At 34.5% G+C, this 18,626-nt stretch overlaps 1 protein-coding gene across 1 annotated transcript; it reads left to right on the top strand.

Moving 5' to 3' along the window:
- Window positions 1-14,432: 14,432 nt before the first annotated feature.
- LOC115949639 (cysteine proteinase inhibitor B) lies at window positions 14,433-15,237 on the top strand. The gene has a single exon (XM_031066922.1). The coding sequence runs from the start codon at window positions 14,529-14,531 to the stop codon at window positions 14,985-14,987; it is 459 nt and encodes a 152-aa protein (XP_030922782.1). The 5' UTR covers window positions 14,433-14,528; the 3' UTR covers window positions 14,988-15,237.
- The last annotated feature ends 3,389 nt before the right edge of the window (window positions 15,238-18,626 follow it).

Genomic DNA, 18,626 nt, shown 5'->3' on the forward strand with positions numbered 1-18,626 from the left:
TTACTTTTTAAATTCAAAACAACGTTAGAAACTTTGAATTTACATGGGATACAATTCAACAGAAACTTTAGGGAGTAACGTCAACTTTCAAGTTCTCCTCAAATTAGCAGTGACTATTTTTGCCTGTACATCAAAGGTAAAATTCATGCACTTGAACATATTTTTCTTCATACATTGCATGTAACAATCAATGTAAAATAATAAAACTACAAACTGAAAATTTCATTAATAAATTTTAATTAATGTTACTTAATGTTACCTAATATTCTCTAATCAAAATTAGCCCAAGCAATATATATATATTGCTAACAAAAAAATCCAATAGTCTTTTAACAACGTTTAACCCACACTCTCTTTCGATCGAGAATAAGCATGAGTATGAGGAACTATAATGATAATAAAAATTGTGCTTTGTTCTTCATGGGGTTGCTCATGATATCCACATTACTTGTGTTCCCATACTACATGCGGCCTGAGCAACCTATTGAACTATTATTGTTGTTTTTAGCCATCCCTATCTCCATCTTCTTTTATTACCTCATTTTAGTTGTGTTTATATGGTGATCGATGCACTGACTAATGTGCAGTGCAATTATGCTTTCTTATTTTGAATTTAGCACGTTGCTGAAGAGACCTTATCTTATCAACTAGCTAGTAGTCCATGTACAAACAGCCCAAAATCCCTTTCATCTTCTTTGGAGCAAAAATTACTCAAATGTGTTTAGAATACAAGGTCTTTTATTTTTATCTGGCACGTTGTTGTAAATAATTCAACTAGATGTGTACATTATATATATATATATATATATATATTCACATTTGAGGGTTGCTGTTTAATGAGATTACATGCAAACAAGAGAGAGAGAGAGAGAGTCATTCATAGCCATATGCAAATTAATACCCACAAATTATTCTTAGTAAAGATGAAATGGGTAAACCAAACAACTAATCAAAAATATATATATATATATATATATATATCAATTGTGCATGAACATGTTGATTAAAGCATGTAAATCATTCATTTTAATCTAGATCCTAACCTAAACATGCATGTCTATAGCCATTTATAAATATCAAATCATACTCACCACATTATTCATACAAACATGTATTATTTAAGCAAATAAGAACATGATAAGAAAGAAAATTGAGAAAGGAGGTAAAGATTATATACCTAAGAGTTTGATTGGGATGATGGGTATTTAATTGAGAATTTTCCAGTGTGATTGGAAGAGTTATGTGATGATTTTCATGGTTTTTGGTTGATATTTTCGAGTGGGGAGTGGTGCTGGTTTTATAGATGAACAATAACTTCCTTGCCCACATAAACAATGAGCATCTTAGGCCGTGCTCGAGGTTATGCTAAGCATGTGCTTTGGCTCCAATTTTTCCACTTTCTTACACAAATTTATCCCAATTTTTTTACAGTTTCAATGTACTAACTTTGTGCACTTAGTTGGAGGCCTTATCGAACTCTCATTTGTTCATTCTTGGTATCATTGGAAAGTTTGTGTTACATGCTTTCTAAATGTTTTAACTTTTCATAGTTTGATGTAGTGTGCAAAAAGTTATTCAATCCGGAAGTATGGTGGTTTACACAGGAAAATCTTCAAAGTTGATTTTTGTCATTCTTACGTGATCGATATCTAACAATCCAGAGAATCAAAGATGATCTTGAGATGCATATTTCCCAAGATGCATGTAGATAATCACTTGTAGTTTACAAAAGTAGCAACTCTTTGTACCAATTTTTGTGAGTTATGATAAATTTGTATGCAAAGAGGGCCCAAAAACTGGTTTTAACAATTTTGTTGTGAATTTCTCATAACTTTTCCTATCTTTGAAAACTTATGTTTTGACCTTTCTAAGCTCCATTTGGTTCAAATGAGATGTCACTGGAAAGAAATAGCTCACCTTGTACCCAGTGTTGTGAAAAGCACACTTAAAACTCAAAGCTCGAAGCCCAAGGTTTGAGCAGTTAGCACTTTGCTTCGTTATAGCAAAGCTAATTAAATAAAGCGTCTCAAGAATTCTTTTTTATTTTAATGCTTTTTGAAGAAGCAAAAAAGCATGCTTAGGTGCGCTATTTTATTTTTTGCTAAAATGTATTTATAATTAAGGTTAACTTCTTGATGTCTATTATCTAAAGATATCTACTTTTAGCCTATTGTTTCAATTTTGCTAAGCTAGAAGCTAGGGAAAGTGATACTAAAATCAAACTTTTGTCCTGAAAATTCCACTTTGGTACTTTCATAAATTATTTTCCTAGGAGAAATTTTTGAGATTGAGCCTTCCAATTTCAAATTTATCAAGAAAAATTTCCAATGATACCTTATTCATGCTTGCGGACATTGTTGGAAAATTACTCCCTTTCCAAGGAAAACCCCCACAATTCCACATTTGGGTTGTTTCTTACCTTTTTATTATTTGAAGCACCACTTGGTTCTTTTTTTTTGCTTGGCAATGTGTGATGATGTGTGCATATTTGTGACACTAGCCGGGTGATGTGTGTGCAAGTGGGTCTTTTTACTTACTTATTTTTATGGAGTCACCACCAACCATTGGTTTATTCTTGATGTAATTGGTTACATGTTGTCTAATTCATTTTAATTACCTAACTAAAGGCCATCCTAAGCTAATTAAGGTATAACAAGTCTCGGGTCAAAGATTCTTCGACTTGAAAGCTTGATTATGTGTGGGGAAGGTCTTAGGCACTCCGCATCGCATATCCAAAAGACATTGCCTTATTTTAATTTAATCTCCACAATTCACATTTTGAAAAATAATTTGAATACTTAGATTTTGTTTTCAAAGGAAGATTTTTGTACAATAATGTATATACGTGACACGCATGAGTATAATATTTACCAAAAGAAAACATTGTGATATTATTTACAAAAGAATAAGTACAAATAACAAGTGAAAAGAGTTTAAAGAAAATGTTGTAAATAGCAAGAATGTAAAGAACATAAGAACAAGAATATAAAAAGTCTTATTAAAAAAAATACATCTTACGTAAATTAATTGAATATATATCCATAGTGTATATACTAAGAAAAGAAAGAACTTTAGTTGCTTGGATAGAAATCTAGGCTATCAAAGTTATAGAAATGGGTAAGGTGCATAGATACGATTTAGGAGGCTAATTAGGGCTGAAATATGGGCTGGGATTTTTAGAAAAGGAAAACTTTGGAACCTAGCCTAAGTTGGAAAATATGAAGGAAGTTTTTTGGGGTATAGTGGATGCTTTTCCAAATGGGAAAATGGTGGATATTTAAAGGGGACTAAGGTGGGATATAGGCTCATTCCCACCATGAGCAAGGTGCATGGTGGGGATGAATCCTAAATTCTATCTCATTCTTCCACAAGCTTCTAGAAGCTTCTAAAACATTCTACCCCTTTCTAGGCCCCTTTTTTTCCTCTTCGAGACCTATTTTGAGTAGCTATTTAGAGGTCTTTTAGAAATCACATTTCTTCATTCTTGATATATCTAGAAAGGTCTGGATGTATAATATCCAGTGGTTTTGGCCCTATTTAATCTGGAGTAGCGGTTGCAGAGATATTTCACCCAGAAGAGAGGTGACGTAGTGTAGAAATTTACGAAGCTGATTTTTCGTCTATTTTGTGAGTGCAATATCTCCCAATTTAGAGATGATATTTTCAAGTCATTTTTTCAATGATGTAGACAATTGATCATACTTCAAGAAATTTTAGACTTTTTTCATCAATTGTGGCCGAATTAGTTCATTTTAGACACCTTAAAAATCAGCTTTTGACCTGAAAAATAATACTTTATGCATTTCTTTCCAACTTTGTGAACTTCCTTTATGGTCTTACCAACCTTTGTTTTGGTCAAGTAAGATGTTGTTGGAAAGGTTGTGATGTCTGTTTTCTAAAGATTCTTTCTTTATTGTCCAAACTTTCCGATTTAGCATGTTGGAAGCCTCGGAAAATGGTGGAAAAAACCACGTTTTAATATAAAGTTCCCAATTTAATATATTTTTGTAAATTCTTTTTATTCAAGTGAGGTTTTTTGGGCATCAAAGCATGTTACATCAAAGTTCATCATAATACCTTTCAATGAGTCCTCACTCAAGCTAATTGGTGATCATTTTATTATAATTTAATCGAAATTAAATTACAATCACAAGGCTTTTTAATGACAGATTTTTTTTTTTGGTTGCGATATCTTATCTATTTTAACTCTGATCTAGCTTGTGAACTGTCATTTTGAAGGGAAATTCATGATTTTAAGATGAGCACAAATTCATCATAATCGGATGGTTGCACTTTTAGTCAAACTTTGACTGAGTCTTGTCTAGGGTTGGTCAAAATTAGTCAAAAATGGTACTTTTGGGAATTTAAACTCTTGGACCATCAAAATGATTTACCTAACATTCAATTGGAAAATAAAATTATCTCTTGTTATTTTTTCCATGTTAAGCCTTTTAAGATTTATTTATTTTAGCACGCAAATCGATGATGAACAAAATATAGTATCAACAACTCCAACCCAAGCTCATTTGATTTTCATTGAATTATGACTAAATTATGATCTAGTTTTATGTCACTCTCTCTTAAAAATGGCTAACTAGCAATGTTGAATTCAATTATATTTAATATGAGCTAGGATTTATCTCGATCGAATGGTCAGATTTTTTTGTCAACTCTCAACCAAACTTTGATTGATTGTGGTCAAACTTGGTCAAGCTTAGGAAAATTATTTTGAGAGTTGTTTTGGTGTAATATGGTGTAATTCGGTAGTGGGATGAAACTTCTATTTTGTTTGATGGTTGGTCAACGTGATAAAAGTTTGATCAACAATGAGAATTTTGGCTCTTAAATCATGAAATTGGTGTATCCAACATCTAATCGAGACGAATTACTTCAACCCTTGCGATTCCCTTGGCCTCTTATCTCTGTTTCAATCTTATCTCTATGGCTCTTGCCTTTATTTCAAACTTATCTTTGTGGCTCTTGCTTCTATTTCAGTCTTATTTATATGTTCCAAACTCCAATGAAAAATAAGTATTAAATATATATATATATATATATATATAGAGGCATAAATGCACTTTTAATCCCTACATTTTGCATCTTTTCCATTTTGATTCCTACATTTTCATTTCACTACTTTTAGTCCCTAAATCAATTAACTCGTTCCATTTTGGTCCTTACACTCACTTAATAGAAATTGCTGATGTGGCAAACGGAGTGTACTTTTGGCACATTAAATGCTGACGTGGCCAATAAAATAATATTAAAAAATGCCACATTAGCATAAAATAATGATTAAAAAAGACACATAAGCATCCACATCAACTTTTGATTTTGAAAATTAATTTATCTATTTTAACAAAATAAAAAAGGCGAAAAACACATTTTGGTCCCTACATTTTCAGCCGATTTCCGTTTTAGTCCCTAAGTTTTTTTTTTACCGCTTTTAGTCCCTCTCCTGAAAAACGCTTCCATTTTAGTCATTGCCGTTACATCAGAAACGGATATTGCAGACGTGGCAAACGACAAAGTTAAATAATAATAAACTAATGTCCACATGGCCTAAATTAATAATAAAAAATATTTTTTAATGCCACATCAGCATCTAAATTAAAAAAATTAATTTATTAATTTTAACTAAATAAAAAAAATTAAAAACAGAATTAAAAACTAAAAATCTTATGAATTGAGATCTAAGTGTGCCTTGAACAAGAACAACAAGAACACAAACCCAGATCCAAGAACACAAACCCAGAAATTATTTAAAAAAAAAAAAAAAAAAACTAATCAAAGCCAGAAACTCCAATCTCAAAGCCAACCCACAACCACCAAAATAAAACCCACAACAACTCAGGCCAAGAAAATCAACTCACAGCCACAAACCCACTAATCACTTTATAAAACGAATCTCTCAACAGCGCCCTATATAAAACCAACGAAACCACCGATCCAGCCATCCAGTCCAATCCCATCACCGTCAGACACCGAGTGAGTGAGTGAGCGAGAGAGAGAAAATGAAGAAGACAAGGAAGAGTTACAAGCCCAGTGGAAAATCAGAGGAGAGAAAAGATCGGAAATCAGGGACCGGCATGAATGGATCGCCGAAGAAGAGGGGTCACGGAGGCAAGTTCACCTGGGTTGGTGATGGCTACTCTTAGCCTGAGATTGGGTTCGAATCTGCAGGAGTTCTTGATGTCAAGGACCCCAACTTTGAAGACCCAGATGAGACCATCACTGTCTGATTATGATAATCATGTCATGTGTTTCTGTGTCTTTTATTTTTACTAGATCATGAGACTTATGAGATGTAAATATTGAATATTTCGTTTGAATAAAACTATTTGCAGGCATTTTGTACTATTCTAGTGTACATTTAAAAAAGAATTAATGAAGCTATAACATAATCATATGATGCTTGGACTGTTCCGATAGGTTATTCCGTTATTGCTTATTAAGAAAGTATGTGTGTGAGCCATAAAGTGATCATGGGGTAGCTTCAGAGTTTGAAATGTTCAAGTCAACACAGAGGGTTCTCGAAGAGAAAGTTGAGCCAAATGGTGATTAATGGGTTTGTGGCTGTGGGTTGATTTTCTTGGCCTGGGTTGTTGTGGGTTTTATTTTGGTGGTTGTGGGTTGGCTTTGAGATCGGAATTTCTGGCTTTGGTTAGTTTTTTTTTTGTTTTGGATCTGGGTTTGTGTTCTTGTTGTTCTTGTTCAAGGCACACTTAGATCTCAATTCATAAGATTTTTAGTTTTTAATTCTGTTTTTAATTTTTTTTATTTAGTTAAAATTAATAAATTAATTTTTTTAATTTAGATGCTGATGTGGCATTAAAAAATATGTTTTATTATTAATTTAGGCCACGTGGACATTAGTTTATTATTATTTAATTTTGCCGTTTGCCACGTCTGCAATATCCGTTTCTGATGTAACGGCAGGGACTAAAATGGAAGCGTTTTTCAGGAGAGGGACTAAAAGCGGTAAAAAAAAAACTTAGGGACTAAAATGGAAATCGGCTGAAAATGTAGGGACCAAAATGTGTTTTTCGCCAATAAAAAATGAAAAACAAAACAAAATTAGAACCTAAAATACATGAATTTAGATCTGCCATCTTCTTCATCAAAAAGACAGAAGAGCACAAACCCAAAAAAAAAAAATCATGCAAACCCAGAAAATCAAACATAAGAACACAAGAAAATCAAGCCTAGAAAAATCATAAATGAATATTGTACAAACAAAATCAATCCATTTATGTATATATACATAAACCAAATTATCCAAAACAAAATCAATTCGCATATACCAATACAAACCCAGCTCAACCATACCAACACAAAGCAAAATTAAAATTAAAATAAGAACACAAACCCAGATTAAACATAAGAACACAAACTCAGATTTTCTAGGATTTTCTTACCCTTTCTTGTCAACCAAACACAAACACAAACTGATCTCCAACAAGAACACTAAAACATCTCAAACCTAGCAATCAATGATCAACAAACCCACCCCACAACCCACTCCAACAACACCCACCCTTTAACCCACCACCGGACCCAACAGACCACTGCTTCACAACCATCGTCCACCACCACCGATTTTTGTTTCACAACTACCACCACACCGATCTCAGCCTCTCTCTAAACCTAGATCAAAACTATGGAAGGTTGTGGAGAGGGGAGGAAGCAAGGAGGGGCGAGCAAAAAGGGGAATCGGGAAGGGAGAGACGCTGGTCTGAGACAGAGAGACCCACTGAAAGAGAAAGACATTGATCTGAGCCACACAGAGAGAGAAAAGCACTGATCTGAGCGAGGAGCTTGAGGCATTTGGGTTTGGGTTTGGGTTTGAGCAAAATCAAGAGATAAAGAGAATGGGTCGGTTAGAGAAAGAAAAAAAAGCACCACAACCAATTGTGGTGGCGGTGGCGGTGGCGGTGGTGGCGATGAGCAAAGAGATAGAGCTCGAAGCTTTTGGCCATGAACGTCTTTTGGAAGCGAGAGAGGAAGTTTTGAGTTTTGGAAGAGAGAGGAAGCTTGGAGAATGTTTTAGAAGGGTTGGGGGAACCGGTTTTTGATAAGGAAGTTTTGGGTTTAAGTTTTTTCTGGGTTGCGTTCATGTGATTGAATATTTTGGTTTTGTGTTCTTTCTTGTTCATGTTTAAGATGAGACCATATTTGAATTCATGTGTATTTTAGGTTCTAATTTTTTTTTTCATTTTTTTTTTTGTTAAAATAGATAAATTAATTTTCAAAATCAAAAGTTGATGTGGATGCTTATGTGTCTTTTTTAATCATTATTTTATGCTGATGTGGCATTTTTAAATATTATTTTATTGGCCACGTCAACATTGAAAGTGCCAGCAGTGCACTCTGTTTGCCACATCAGCAATATTTGTTAAGTGAGTAACGGTAAAGACCAAAATGGAACGCGTTAATTGATTTAGGGACTAAAAGTGGTGAAATGAAAATGTAAGGACCAAAATGGAAAATATGCAAAATGTAAGGATTAAAAGTGCATTTACGCCATATATATATATATATATATATATATATATGTATTGATTTCTATAAATTAAGAATAAGTTTGGAAAGTCATTAATATTTTGTGAATAAAAAAGAAATAGCAATCCAAAACATCTATGCATGACTTGTTTGGCCTCAATTGTTTTGTGATACAATGTACATGTTCTGAATCCAAAGGAAATTTGAATTAGCATGATGACGGCTATCTCACTGTGGAAAATGGAAAATTATTAGGTACTCTCGAAGTACCATAAATGCGTACTCCCCCATCTCACATGAATGGTAGGTCCCACCATGAATTTAATTAGTGGAACTCACCATTCATATGAGAGGAGGGAGTACACATTTATGGTACTCCGGGAGTACACAATAATTTCCCGTGGAAAATTACTAAACTATGAATGCTAAACCCGTTGTGACCCCTGCCATGCAAACTATAAATATATATACACGCCCAATGATCGATCGCCCAAGTTTTAAGTGTGTGATCGATCCCTCAGGCAGGCATATATTTTATACATCGAGATAGATCTCCCATTTTCTTGTTAACGTCATTATTAAGATGGAAGAGTATGGGTGTGATGCTATTTAAATCAGTTGCAACAAAATTTGCAATATCTGGAGGAATAGTCTACATCCAAACTAAAAGAGGAAAATGAAACCTCGCTCTCTTGGCTAAGACATTTGCAATAACATTATCTCGCGTAACAGCATAAGAGAAGGAAAAAGTATCTTGAATAAAGAGCAAGACCTAGGTATAGTACTTAGGTGTTGTTCTTTAGGTTCCCTTTTTAAGATTCTGTCATGTGGATTTTTTCTCATGAGATAAAAATATTTTTTTAGTTAAATAGCCACATGGTTAAATCTTAAGAGGGAAACTTAAGGAACAGCACCTAAAGTACTGTACCTAAGTTTTGTCCTTGAATAAAATGATCAAAATCTGAAGAAAACATGTAACCATGTTGCAAGAAGGTTATAATGCTGCCTTGTTTGGGATGATATGTTATGCCATGATTAGATGCATGCTAGATGTGTGTTAGGGTTTATGATGTGAGATAGGAGCATGTTAGGGTTTGTGATTTAATGAGATGCCATGATGACATGACATGTATGCTAGATGTTAGGGTATGCCATGATAGATGAATTCTAGGCTTTGGTTGCCAAGCATGATAGATGTATGGTTAGGGATGATTGATGCCATGTTGTGTGCTTAGATGTATGCTACTGTGTGTGTAATATAGATGCAATATTGAGTGTACCCTTAGGATTAAAACATAAGACACAGTGAAAGGAAACCAACCTTAGGGTTGAGCAATTTTGGGTGCCTAATACCTTCCTAAGACTATACCATAACTCCGAACCCATATCTCTAGTAGTAAGATCAGTAGTCCTTCCTCGAAAGGACGCTATGGTTCTTAGACCATTGCAAAAACTAGGTGGCGACTCCACATTCCGTTGTGTCCACAATCGCCGCCTGTGGATGAAGGCAATTAGCCAAACCACGAAAATTTTAGTGTTCTTTGTGTGTGCTTGTTATTTATTTTATTGCTTTTACTGTTATTAATTTGAGTCATGGGGTGTTATTTGCATAACAAGTGGTATCAAAGAAAGTTTATGATTCAATCTTTTGGGTACAGTAAAGATGTCAAGCACAAATTATGACGAAGAGAAGTTTTGTGGTAAGGGAAATTTTTCTCTTAGGCTAACGCGGATAAAGGATCTCTTATTCAACAAGGAGTTCATAAGGCCTTGTTTGGAAAGGACAAGAAATTTGAAAAGATGAAGGATGAAGAATTGGTAGAAACGGATGAGAATGCAGCTAGTGCAATTCATCTTAACCTAGGTGATGAGGTTATTCACAACATCCTAGAAGCAAAGACAACAAAGTAAATTTGGAATAAATTAGAAGGTCTTTATATAAGAAAGAATCTGACAAAAAGTTGTAAGTGAAGACGCAACTTTATAGTTTTCATATGAACAAAGATTCAGATCTGTTGGAGTATCACAACACATTTAACATGTTCAAAACCTAGTTGTCAAGTTTTGGGGTAAATTATGAGGACGAAGATAAATCGTTACTCTTATTAGCATCGCTGCCTACAAATTTTCATCATCTAATGACTACGTTGATGTATGGGAAAGAGACTAGGAGATGACTAGTGCTCTCGTCACACATAAAGATGAACAAAGATGGTATTGGTTCTTAGGATGATGGACTTATTGTAAATCAGAATTAAGCAATCGCAATAGAAGCAAGTCAAGAGGAAGGAACTCCAATAGGAATAGATCCCAGTCTAGACCACGTGCAAAAAAAGATGTAGAGTGCTATTATTGTCACAAAAAAGGGCACTACAAAAACTGATGTAAAGATTTGAAAAAGCATCTAGAGGAGAAGAAGAATGGAAAGAAGTCCTTAAAATGAGCTAGTGTTGTTGAAGAAAAATCAAATGATAGTGAAGTTGGTGCAAATCTACTTCCAGTTTCATCAGGTAGCAATGTTCAACACTGATGACGTTATGGCATATGCGACTTGGCCATATTGGTGAACGTGGTATGTTGGAGTTGCACAAGAGAAATTCATTTAAAGGAGTGGAGACATGCAAGCTAGGCTACTGCAAGCATTGTGTCTATAGGAAGCAACATAGAGTTAGTTTTAAGATACACTCTCATACAAGTAAGGTGTTCTTGACTACATTTATTTAGATGTTTGGGGTTTAGTTTCAGTTTCTTCTCATAGAGGTGTTCAATAGTTCGTCAATTTAATTGATGACTACTCTAGGAAGGCATGGATTTATTCTAAGAAGCATAAGTCTAATGTGTTTGACATATTTTAAAAGTGGAAAGCACGAATTGAAGATCAGACTAGCAGGAAAATAAAGTATTTTAGAATTAATAGATAATGGGCTAGAGTATAGATATTAAGAATTCTTCAAATGCTATGAATCATAAGCTATTACTCACCACTTTACAGTCAAAGGAACTCCACAGCAAAATAGGGTTACAAAGAGAATGAACAAAACCTTGGCAAAAAGAACTAGATGCATGAGATTGAATGTAGGGTTGCCTAAGGTGTTCAAGGAAGAGATTGTTAACACAGCAAGCTTCATGATCAATAGAAATCCATCATCAAACATTGATTTCAAGATTCAAGAAGAGGTTTGGTCAAGTAGGCTAGTTGATTACTTAAGTCAAAAAATCTTTGGTTGACTAGCTTATGTGCATGTGCAAAGTGGAGAACGTTCTAAAATGGATTCAAAGTCAAGAAAAATGCATATTTATTGGTTTTGGAAAAGATGTTAAAGGCTATAGATTTAAGGATCCAATCTTAAAGAAGACAGTGAATAGTTGAGGTGGAGTCTGACGAGAATAGTTCTCCTAGTGATAAGAATGTTGATGAGATTTATTCACAACAACAACAGTAAAAAGAGCCTTACTCAATTACTAGAGGTAGCGATAAGTGGGTTCACAAAGCACCATAGAGCTAGATATGACTTTGAAGATATGATTAGCTTTACTCTCGTAATCAACAGTGAAGATCCATTGTCTTACAGGGATGCTACAAACAAAAAGACAATGAAAAACGAGACACTACAGGAAAATAAGACTTGGGAATTAGTAAAATTGCCTAAATGAAAAATGGCTATTGACTACAAGTGGGTATACCGCAAGAAAGAAGCATTGTCAGAAAAATAAGGTGAAAAATCCAAGGTGCAGTTAGTTGCTAAGGGTTACTTACAGAGAAAGAGAATTGATTATAATGAGAATGTCTCCAATATGTTGATGAAGCTAGTTCCAACAAACAAGTTCAAGCATTGCTTGGACTTGGTTGGCGTTTGCAGCTTGTGATAACCCTTAAGGGATAAAGAAGAGGTGATAGAGGAGTTTTGATCATGTAGCTCGATTAATTCAAGCCAAGGTGAAGATTTGTTGACATAGGCCCTTGTGGCATGAATTTCCAAGCCCAAGTCAATCAAACAAAATCCAAATACAAGTTGAAATAGCTTTCCCCACCGACTATTAGTGTGCTACCCTATTAATATGTGTGCGTGTGTGTGTTTTTAGTAAGCATGGTGCTAGAGAGAAATTGTTGTGCAAGAGATGTGTGCAAAAAGAATAGAGGCATCAACATACTCTTTGTCTTTCAAGTCTTGCGAGAGATTGTTAGAGTATAATCGGGGTTTGGGTTTCTTGAGAGTGTTTTTATGTCACTGTTGTACCATTCTATTTTTATAGTGAAATTTCTCTCTGTCGCTACCTGTAGTATGGCAAACCATGTAAATTTGGTGTTCTTTGTGTATACTTGTTATTTATTTCTATCGCTTTTGTTACTATTGATTTGAGTCTTGGGGTGCTAGAGAGAAATTGTTGCGCAAGAGATGTGTGCAAAAAGAATAGAGGCATCAACATACTCTCTGTCTTTCAAGTCTTGCAAGAGACTGTTAGAGTATAATCAGGGTTTGGGTTTCTTGAGAGTGTTTTTATGTCACTGTTGTACCATTCTATTTTTATAGTGAAATTTCTCTCTGTCGCTACCAGTAGTATGGCAAACCATGTAAATTTGGTCTTCTCTGTGTATACTTGTTATTTATTTCTATCGCTTTTGTTACTATTGATTTGAGTCTTGGGGTGATATTCGCACGACAATAATGCATACTTTTGTATCTTCACCTTACTCTTACTCTTCTTTGCCTATAACACATATATATACTAAAAGAATTGATATATATCTTGAACTTCCCTTATATCAATTATCATTTCAACTATCGACTTCTCCCATAATGATATCTATGCTACATAGTTTTGTCATGGTATCGTTGACCTTATTACCAAATATTGCACCACAAATATCACACTTTGAAAATCAGAATTTCATTTGTAGCATACCCCAGTTTTTATATTAAGCTACATGGTAAATAGTAAATTTAATTAGCTCTCTATGGCTTTATACACACATATTTAGCCGACGGTTCAAGCAATTAACATTGACATACTAACCAGAACCATGAATTAAATCAGGTCACAAGAAAGTTCTCAAATGATGAAAATTAATCTATGACGCAAATAAAAGAGTAAATGTTGGCATAGGATAGGAGACAAAGGTGGAATGTTGACATGCTTCAAGTTCAAACCATTGAACGAACCACAAATTCTGATATATAATTAATAAAAATCAAGAAAGAAAACTCAAAATTACTAAGTGCAAACTAAAGCAGCCATTGAATGAACTAAAAATTCTAATTAAAATCCAACTCATGCGTGTGTCAAATTCACATCTTGTATGAGTATTAATCAAAGTATTTGCCCTTTATAAAATCATTGTTCAATTAATTGAATTAAAAGACAATTATATCCATGGAGTATCCAATTCTTAATTTCTGATATGATAATTACAAGGTAATGGGTAAAAAGCCGTTCGAAGACGAAGAGTGTGCGCGCAGTAGTGCTGGTGCAGCAGAGGAAGAGCCGCATTTCAAAAAGCAAATTAGCAAAGCTTGGCAGCTTGCTACACAGTACACATATGCAGCCATCAACGTGGCACTTGCCAAATTTACGTAGTGACCTTATGCGTGCTGAATTGTCAATTCCTCCCATTCACAAATATTACGTTACGTAACCACAAACAAAACAAAACAAAACCCGAGGTGATAAGAAATTAAAGAAATCCCCAAAACACAGACAATTCCAAGTACAAAACCGGGAAAACAGATTCCCGGCCCCCACTCCAAAAAGCAAAGCCAGAAAATGGAATCCCATCCCCATCATCTTAGATGAGATTAGAAGAGTGTCATCGTCGTTTTCTTCTGTGTTTCAAGTACGCGGCACGCCGTTCGTGTTGCATGCCCCTTTACCTTTATGATTGAATTACGTGTCCCATTCTCTCATTTATATTTTATATTTTATATGTATATATATATAGAGTCTATCCAAACCAAACCCTCTTCATTTCCATCCTCATCCTCATCCTCATCCTCAACCAAACCAACAAATTTGAAGTTCAAACTATTATGGCGATAATAAGATCACAAACAGTGACATGGGCAACAATAACGCTAACCCTTTTGATCTCTCTTCAGCTGTGTGTGTGTTATAGAGGAAAGGTGGGAGCAAAGACAGAAATAAGCGACGTGAAGACAAACGAGGAGGTGCAAGAACTAGGGAGGTTCTCAGTGGAAGAGTACAACAGGAGCTTAAGAAGGCAAAGACGACAGAGGCAGTACAAGATGATGAGTATTGGCGATAGTATTGGAGGAGAGCTAAGGTTCATGGAGGTGGTAGAGGCACAGACGCAAGTAGTGTCCGGGTTGAAGTACTACCTCACAATCTCAGCCACGCAAAATGGGGTTTCGAAGATGTTTGAGTCTGAGGTTGTGGTTAAGCCCTGGGTTCGATCTAAGGATCCGGAGTTGCTTAACTTTGGGCCTTCCAACTATACTACTCAATATTTAAGCAGTTGTTGCAATTAATTAATTAGCATTATTTAGTGTTCTAATATTAAGGTTTATAGCTAGGTGCCTGCCTGATGCATGCGTGGAGGTTTTTTTATTATGGTAAGGTCCAGGAGGTGCTGTTGTTTTAATTATCTAAGTTTTTTTTTTTTTTTTTTTTTTTTTTTAATATTAACCTTTTCCTTACATGTGTTGGGAATATATCGTAGACGTGTGTAATATAGCATTGCACTTGTAATGTAATCAATAAATTAGTGACATAATAAATGAGAGGTTTAATTAAAGTAGTGGTGATCTTTATTCAAAAAATTAAATTAAATTAAGAAAAAGTAGTGGCTATCTTCTTCTTTTAGATATATATATATAGAGAGAGAGAGGTTGGGTTCAAGTTACGCTTAGTGCAACTCTAAGCAATGTTACTCCGCCCAATAACTTGTTATAGACTTCATATTTTGAAAATTCCATAGTTGAATTACATGTTCTATATATTTTTAACAATCATGTCAATTGGATGTTATTTACCATTCGATCCATAAACTCATCTTTTATGTATTATTTTAAACTACAAAAATTTAAATTTAAAAAATTGTTTGATGACATGGCTATTAATTTTTGATCAATTTGAAATTTTGCAAATATGGAGAATATACGAAAGATAATGTAATCTAACGGTATATTTTTTAAAATTTGCATCAAATTAAAAAATATTGAGTTTTATAACATTGCTTAGAGTTACCCCAGGTGTAACTTGAACCCAGCTATATATATATATATATATATATATATATAAAGTGGTTATCTTACATATAAATTATTAAGAGATCAATGTGAGATGGTGAAAGTGTGCGTTTAAGATTTTAATTTTAATTTGCTGTGTTCATGACATTCAAAATTTAAATCCTCCAAATTATCAAAAAGATTTGTCAGTAAAATGTCTTGTACTCAATTCGTTGGTACCTTTTGATATTTACAAAACATCAAGAATCTCCTTCCTCTCTCTGTTGTAACTATAATTGAATTATCAAAAGATTGAATTTGTTAAGATGGAAATTCAGACGCATGCTTTGGTCGAATCTGATCCCACACCTTACTTTTTGGTAGACGAAAAGCATACTTCTTCTTGTCATTTACAATGAACCGATCAAAAAATTAAAAGTATGCAGTAAACGGTAAAAAATGGGTCTAGAATCTAGGCTCTTTCAAGAGGAAGAGGAATTTGAAGATGAAGAAGAAGAGAGAGAAATCTCTTATAAAAAAGAGTAGTGGAAACAGTGTTTTCCTTCCATGAATTTTTATGGGATGGCAGGATTGTTTGAAAAGGGAATAGAATGATATGAATGATTTGAAGATTCCTAAAAATCATACTGTAGATGAATGGTGGTCTTAACCTCAAGCTTTGTTTTGGGAAAATTGCTCGGAAATATGGAAAAGGTTGAGAGAAAATTTTTTTTTAATTTTTCACCATGCATGTTTTGTTAGTACATTGGCATCCGAGTGCTTAAAACTCCCAAATTTTTATTTTAGCCCCTATAACAACAAAAAAACAAGCAACAACTAAGTTGCTATTCTTAAAAATATTTATACATCTGCTACAATAGAGTCCTATATAACAATTACTGTAGCAATTTCTCTCTCTTTTAATTCGCTTTTATTCTTTCGCTCCTCTTTTGTCTCTTCTTCCTATCTGGTCTCTCTCTCTCTCTCTCTCTCTCTCTCCTACTCTAGTCTCTTTTCTCTCTCTTGCCTCTGTCCCCTCTAGTCATCTGACTCTCTCTTCTCTCCCTCTTTGTCTATCTAATCTCCATGTTGGTGGTTGGGCCATCTCATTTTACTCTCTCCTCTCCCTCTTTCTCTCTTTGATTTTGGAGGTAGTGGTTGATTGTTGTGTGGTGGTGGCGACTTCAATTATTGTGGTGGTTGTTTCAGTTTTAGTTGGTGTGGTGGTTAAGTTTCGGTGTTAAGGTTGATGTGGGTTTGGATGGTGAGCGGTGGTTGGACTTTATCTAGGTATGGGTATGGGTTGGGGTGGTGGGTGGGTTGTTCAGTGTTTGGGTGGTGGTGGTTGAGAGAGAGAGAGAGAGAGAGAGAGTTGAAGAGGAAGAGAGAGAAGATAAAGATTGGTTAGTTTTATATTATTTTATTGAGTAATTTATATTATTTTAATGTGTTTTATGTTAAAATAAAAGTTTGGATATTTGATGAATTATAAAATAACATGTTAAAATAGATAAAATAACTTTTTTAAAGTGTAAAATGATACACCCGTATGCTTATTCCCTTAGGAGTTAGGAAAATTTGTATGAATTTATTGTCAATTTGTTTAATTGAAAAATTAATTATCATGTTTGTAGGGACAAAGGCCCAAGATCATACAATGGGCCTTGGGTCCCATATGAAAGTTTGACCACGTCCGAGGAGAAGGTGTGGGTGCCAAAAGGGCTCCCGACCCAATTCTTATGAGCCCAAAAATATTTAAAAGGCAGTCCGAGGAGAAATGTCTCCTCGGACGTATCAAATATGGCTCAAACATGCACTCTGCCTGCTAGAAGGATCCACTCCTACGAGCCTTAGTAACAAAGATGAATCCCACAAACCCGTAAGAGGGAAGAAAGTGTAGGAGGCCAAGGAAGAGGCTACAGCTGCCACATTAAATATATGGCAGCTACTTTTCTAACAGCATTAATATAGAAAGGACTTGCAAACAGTGTTGTCTTGGCTACCACGACTCACAGAAAGATGGGGGAGATGTCCGATGGGACGGACACTCAAGTGAAAGTCCAGATGATCAACAAATGTAAGACCCTGATGACTTCAAAGGGGCTATATAAGAGAGGGGAGTCTCCATGAAGAGGACGACGAAAAGAAAAGGAACTGAAAACAGAAAAACAGTGTTAGGACCATAGCCTTTGAGTAGGAACTGATATACGTCCTCCACATCTCCTCAGATTGAACATCTAATGGACATGAATGGGATTTTCTTACTCTCGAGTGTCGCATGGCCCAATTTTAGTTAGTATCCACTTCCTTAAGGCCTAGTTCTGTAGCTCATTCTCTATAAATTCATTGTTTCGGGCTCCATGGGCCAGAACCCCATACTTGTTGGGCGTGGGCCCAGAATTGCGACCTTACAATGTTATTTTAATCCCTTTCTTTATGAATTTATTTAATACATAAAAATAGTAATATGATTAAATAAGTTTATATAAAATTAAAATAATTCTCTTTTCAATTCTAAATAACTTTTAATAATAATAATAATAATAATAATTACAACTTACCCACATGTGATTCGACCGAAATTTAAGTTACTTACTTGTGATTTGAAATTTAACACTTTACTCAATTGAGCTTTGATCTAAATTTAAGTTATCTACTTTTAGTTTGAAATCCTATGATGCAAGTGTTCTGCTAGGTTATTTTTTATCTTATTTCATCTTGTATTTTTTGTTTTTTGTGTTTTTTGAGGAGAGAGACAAAAAAGTAGTGCAAAATAGCCATGTTTTTAACAGAAAATGGTTAAAAAACTCTGACCAAACTAACCTCAGGTGGGTAAAGTATCAAATTTCAAAACACAGGTAAACTACCTAAATTTCGATCAAACCACAGGTGGGTAAATTGTAATAATAATAATAATAATAATAATAATAATAATAAGAG

The sequence above is a fragment of the Quercus lobata genome, chromosome 6 (assembly GCF_001633185.2).
Source record: "Quercus lobata isolate SW786 chromosome 6, ValleyOak3.0 Primary Assembly, whole genome shotgun sequence".
In the NCBI taxonomy this organism is placed as follows: domain Eukaryota; kingdom Viridiplantae; phylum Streptophyta; class Magnoliopsida; order Fagales; family Fagaceae; genus Quercus; species Quercus lobata.

Excerpts from the sequence above, each read along its gene's own strand:
- LOC115949639 (XM_031066922.1), top strand. The coding sequence starts at position 14,529 with ATGGCGATAATAAGATCACAAACAGTGACATGGGCAACAATAACGCTA.